The sequence below is a fragment of the Athene cunicularia genome, assembly GCF_003259725.1.
Source record: "Athene cunicularia isolate RWA chromosome 1 unlocalized genomic scaffold, athCun1 chr1_part1, whole genome shotgun sequence".
NCBI lineage: Eukaryota > Metazoa > Chordata > Aves > Strigiformes > Strigidae > Athene > Athene cunicularia.
In genome coordinates, this window is record NW_020799091.1 from 31,743,032 (window position 1) to 31,749,139 (window position 6,108).

The 6,108-nt window shown below is 41.3% G+C and overlaps 1 protein-coding gene across 6 annotated transcripts in view; it reads right to left on the reverse strand.

The window, feature by feature from the left end:
• Nucleotides 1–231, reverse strand: part of AKAP11 (A-kinase anchoring protein 11) — a 38,411-nt gene extending 38,180 nt beyond the window's left edge. For all 6 annotated transcript variants that reach the window (XM_026868171.1, XM_026868191.1, XM_026868163.1 and 3 more), the window contains exon 1: nucleotides 121–231. In XM_026868171.1, the coding sequence (XP_026723972.1) occupies nucleotides 121–180 (60 nt within the window). In that variant the 5' untranslated portion in view covers nucleotides 181–231. The remainder of the gene's footprint in view (nucleotides 1–120) is intronic.
• Between the last annotated feature and the right edge of the window lie 5,877 nt (nucleotides 232–6,108).

Sequence of the window (6,108 nt, forward strand, 5' to 3'; positions counted from 1 at the left end):
GGGGGGGGGGAAGGGGGTGGGGGGGAATCGTTGGTTTGTTTGGCTTGTTTTTTCATTATCAGACTGCTGCAGTAAAGATCTAAAAGCTCTGAAATAATATTTTTTAAAAAATACAATTACCTTTTTCACATATATTCTTGGTTTCATTCGATTGCCCTGAGCCCTGGCGTACATATCCATGATTTTACCAATCTTAGTATTCGATGAAAGAAGTCAGCTCAAAAATACCTACAAAAAAATATTTATATTTTATTATTTTGTTTCTCCATTTGGTTTGTATACATTTTGAAAATGCAGTAGACAAAGCAAGAACAACAAAAAAAAAATTAAAAAGCATTTTAAAACTGAGAAAGATTAAACAGCACACAATCCATGCTGATTGCTCCCTTTAAAAAAGTACTGCCTTAACAATTTTTGAAACAATGCACAAAATGTAAAACACACACCTTACAGTTAGTTCCAACATTTTTCTTTAATTAGATTTCAAAGCTGCACTGGAAGAGGTGAGAACATTACATTAAATGTTGTTTCACTCTCACTGATACTCTAATGAAGTTTATCATCAGATTCCTGTACCATACAATGCACTGGAACTACACTTCAACAATCTTAAGAGGAAAACATAGTACTTACCCACTCAAACAACTGGCCTATTTATTTCTGTCAGCTGTAAGTACTACAGAAAAACACATGTGACTCCTGTTCAGGTTAACATGTATCAGCAATCTTGCTCTCTAGCACTGCTCTGAGCAGTCCTGTCTCTGCTGGCAAAACACAACAGACCAAAGATGCATTTACCAGCACTATTACTTCTCCAAATTAGGTCAGAAGTGTTTCTGCTCCAGTCAGCTACCCTTATTGATCTTAAGTATTAATTCTAACAAGAACAAACAAACAAAAAAAGAAGCAGCAATGAAATCCAAACAAGATTTTCAAGTTTCCCTTTTTAATCAGCAGCAACGAAAATAATCAGAATAATCTAGCTTGTTTCGGTCAACTCTACATCCCCCAAAACAGGCAATAAATATAGGGTATTAAAAGAGAGAAAACATGTGCTGGGCTTTTAAGTTCTTGGTAGTTTTAATCTTTTCCCATGGTCATGCAATTTAGCCAGGATAAAGAACTCCTAGATTATCCACAACAAACCAGGTAAGGAGCACAAATACATGTAAAAATGACTGCAGAATAAAAAATAAAAACCAAGATAACAGAGTACAGGTCTCCTTTGCACGACTGACCAGCTTAGGTTTCTCTCTCTCATCTCGAGCCTATATTTAACCTTCATATGAGAAAGAAATCTCTATATGGGTTTGTCCTTGAGTATATGTAATTTAAATCGTAAAGTGAGTAGTGGCATAAAGAAACTGTATTCTTCATCTTCCTCCCCAGCACCTCAAAGTAAAACCTCCTCAAGAACACAATAGTAGATTATTCACATGTATTCACATTCCACCTTGATTTCTGCTTTCCTTCATAAAGATAAACTTGCTAGAATCTTGGAAAAAAAGTTACACTTATGTAAATAAACTGCAATATTTCAATCTCTGGAACACAGCATCTCTCTGAACTGGATATCTGAAGTTTGGAAAATTAAGACAAGGACTTGAAGCAGCTAGGTACATGTTAGACAGATAAATATATATATAAAAATATAAATATATTCAAATCATAGTAAACTTATGTGGATGGAGATTAAAAAACACAACGATGCTTCTGTTAAGACTCATGTGAGGTTGTTTTTTTTTAAAAAAAAGAGAATCATGAAACAATATCAAGAAAAAGAAACCTGCCTCACTTGTCCCTCTGCTCTACCTTAACTGGCTAATCCACTCTGTTCATCTAATCGTAACAGGGAAATAACTCTCAGACACATCCATGTCCTAAGAGCAGTCACCTATGAGAAAAGCTGGTTTCTCACATAGGGTCAAGTCAATTGAGCTCTACATTTCTGAACTGATTTGCTTCTTGCAGCAATTTAACAAAGCTCAGCACAGCAAGATCAGGGAGATGACTTTATAACCACACTGGGTCCTGCAGCATTTGCTCAGATACAGCAGTCTACCAGTTACACTGCCTCGGTAGGCAGTAGGTTAAGTATTTTCCTGTGGCATCAGCTAGTAGACTCTGGAGACCCAAGCATCAACACAGAGCCACCTGAAGGGTCACCTACCTCATGAAAACAACAGACTTGTAAATCACAGCACAAAGACTCTGAAAGATGCTGGACAGAAACTGTACTGGTTTATCAGCATAACACCATAACCATTTTGTCTTGTCTGTACCTTGTTCTTCAGTACTTGAATTACAGAGGTTCTCCCCCACCACCAATACTATACCAGCTCTCTGTCATCCATTTCAGAGAAATATGAAGGGCCTCACTTGCCCAACAATGCGGCAAAACCTCAAAGTGTTCAATGAGGAATTAGTTGGATGGTCGCATCCAGAGGGCAGTGGTCAACAGCTCAATGTCCCGATGAAGATCGGTGACAAATGGTGTCCCTCAGAGGTCCATACTGGGACCAGTACTGTTTAATATCTTCATCAATGACACAGACAGTGGGACTGAGTGCACCTTCAGGAAGTTTGCCAATGACACCAAGCTGAGTGGTGTGGTTGACACGTCTGAGGGATGGGATGTCGTACAGAGACCTGGACAAGCTCAAGAAGAGGGCCCACATGAACCTCATGAGGTTCAACAAGACCAAGAGAAAGGTCCTGCACCTGGGTTGGGACAACCCCTGGTATCAGTACAGGCTAGGGGATGAAGGAATGGAGAACAGCCTTGAGGAGAAGGATTTGGGGGTACTGGTGGACAAAAAGCTGGACATGAGCCAACAATGTGCACTTGCAGTCCAGAGAAGTGTGGCCAGCAGGTTGAGGGAGGTGATTCTCCCCCTCTGCTCTTGTGAGACCCCAACCTGGAGTGCTGTGTTCAGCTCTGGCACCCTCAGCACAGGAAAGCCACGGACCTGCTGAAGTTAGTCCAGAGGAGCGACATAAAACGATCAGGGGGCTGGAGCAACTCCCCTATGAGGACAGGCTGAGAGAGTTGGGGTTGTTCAGCCTGGAGAAGGCTCCAGGGAGACCTTATAAAGCCCTTTCAATATATAAAGGGGGCTTGTAATAAAGATAGGGACAAAATTTTTAGCAGGGCAGAATAAATATAGATATAAAGGAAGAAATTTTTTACAACGAGGGTGGTGAGGCACTGGGAACAGACTGCCCAGATAGGTGGTAGATGGCCCACCCCTGGAAACCTTCAAGGTCAGGTTGGATGGGGCTCTGATCAACCTGAGATAGTTGAAGACGACCCTGCTCACTGCAGGGGAGGTTGGACTAGATGACCTTTAAAGGTCCCTTCAACCCAAACTATTCTGTGATTCTATAAATCCATCTTTCCAGTGATTTGCTAAGGAACACCCTTCTCATCAGACCACGTAATAAGCATTTAGCTTTTCCAGTTTTGTTTGAATTTATGTAAGGAGTAAAATTAAATAATTAACTTAAGGGAATCCAACAGGAATTCCACCATGGATTTCACCCCTTTGTATAAATTTAGATTGTGCATAAGTTTATTAAAAGTCAGCATGTATTGACAATCATTACCTGACAGAAATGAAGAAAATTTATCTTTTTTCTGTAAAGGGCAGATGTGCTGAGTAAACAGCTTTAGGGGCACATGTGTACACTTGCACACCTATGTTAAAGGCATAAAAGGACATGAGGAATTTGAACTGTATAGTCAATAAATTTGGACTATATATATAGTATGTTCTTCTGAAACTGTATTTCCAACAAAAGATTCTAGACAACGACAACAGTACATCTAGGATTGTTTTAAAAAGTATTTTTGCATAGTACTGTTTAAAAAACAAAAAAAGAGACATATTTCTTTTGAAGAAAAGGTGCTTTTTTTTTCACTTTCAACATGATGAACTGAAACAAACAATAGAACTTTGCTGATGATTTGCAAAAGCCAGGTTTAATCAAATACTAAGCTTCAAAAGATTCATTCAAAAATATGGAATTTAAAAATACCTTAAAAACAACAATATATACTCTTTTATAACATTAGCAAAACAATTGCTATTGAAAACCAATTAAAGCAGGCAGAACTGTCTAATGGATCCTTCTCTATTTCTCATTTCTAATGATTTATCACTTTCACTAATTCAGTTGGCAGTTTTGAAAAAGCCCATTTATAAAATGACAAGCTGTCTTGACCACAGCCACATCCACACTAAGAAAAGGCAGGGTGGAGAGTAGGGATGTGTGTGGCATACACATTGTTGGTCAGCATTAATGACAGTTATGAAAGGCTCGATCTTCTTTCTCTTGTTTGGTTCTAATTGTTTTACGCTGTGCTTTTGTCACACAACATGACATGAATACTAAGCTTCACGAATTTCAAAGCAACACTTCATTTTCACTGCCTAGATCACCACTAAAATCATCACTCCCACCTTCCCTCCACTCCTAGGTCTGGATTCACAAATATGTCCTGGGAAGGAAAACATCACTTGATGTACCAGAAATATCCATTAGTCTAGATTTTGTGGTTTGTGCAATTAAGGGGGGGTGGGGGTGGTAATATTTTCTAAGCAGTAGCATTTTCTCAAGCTATCTTATTTCCCCCGAGAGAAAACTTCACCAGAGAATACCCTGTTTAGGAGGTACTTTTTGGCTTTTTGTTTGGGTTATTTTTTAGATTGTATCGTACAAAATGATTAACAGAAAGAGGGAATAATCTAATCTATTTTATTATTTTTCCATACTGAATAAGACTTTCCACCACTATACTTCTTCAGCTGCCAACAAGTTTTAAAGAATTCCTGAAGGATAAGAAATTACAACACACCAACCAAGATGGCATCATTCAATTACCATGCCTCAAAAAAAATCACTTTGCCTGAAGACTAAGAAATTCCCTTGGGCAAATGGGCCCAACATTACTTAAAAACACTTCATTTCTAAAATTATTTATACTGACAGTATCTATTATTAAAGGCTAACTGTACAATAATCTTGCAAATACAAAGCAATGTAAGCCTCTTCCTAAGTGGTACAGAGATAAAGTGTATTGTGTTACCATTGATTTTAGTACAGCTGATCTTTCCCAGATACGACAGAACTTCTTTTCCTCCCCATCTCCTCTGGTAATATCTCAGGGCTTCCATAAGCAGGCTGTAATACCAGATTTACAGTTCCCTGCGCCCCGCTGGATATGGGGGAAAAAGGAGAACGGTACTTCAATCATAATCACAGAATCATCTAGGTTGGAAAAGACCTTGAAGATGATCCAGTCCTACCATTAACCTAACATTGACAGTTCCCAACTACCCCATATCCCTCAGCGTTATGTCATCCCGATCCCAGGGATGGGGACTCCACCACTGCCCTGGGCAGCCCATTCCAACGCCCAACACCACATTCTGTAAAAAAAATGCTTCCTAATATCTAGTCTAAATCTTCCCTGGGTAAACTTCCCCCAAGTTTGAGGCCATTACCTCTTGTCTTATCACTTGTTACTTCGTTAAAGAGATTCATCCCCAGCTCTCTGCAACCTCCTTTCAGGTAGTAATAAAGCCCCTCAAAAGAGCCAAGAAAGTAAACGAGCAATACTCGTTCCTCCTCTCTTCAGGGAAGAAAGCGACTGGGAGAAGGTGGGGATGGAGGGGGAGGAGACACTTTTAAAAACCGAGTGTTGAGAACGGGGTGAACTTATCTAACCCGTGTGCATCAACCACAAGCCAACCAACGCTGGAGGCAACGTGGACGTATTTAGTCTCCCTGCATCAACCACAACAAGAGGCACGAGCCACTCGCCATCCGAGACTCCCGGCCGAGGCGTTTCACCGGCAGGCCTTCGGCGCAGGCCGCCGCGCCTACCGAGGGGCTCTCCGGGGAAGACGGAGGGATGCTGCGGGCGCTGGCCGCCTCCCCCCCGCCCCGCCCCGCGGGTCTCAGGCCCAAAGCGCTGCGTTACCCGCCTTGTGCCCCCCCTCCGTGCTGCGGTACAAGGGCCCCCCGCGCAGCACGGCCCCGACCCTCGCCCTTCTTCCTCAGGTGTGTGCGCGCCACCGCGGAGGCCCCGCAGGGCCCGTGGGG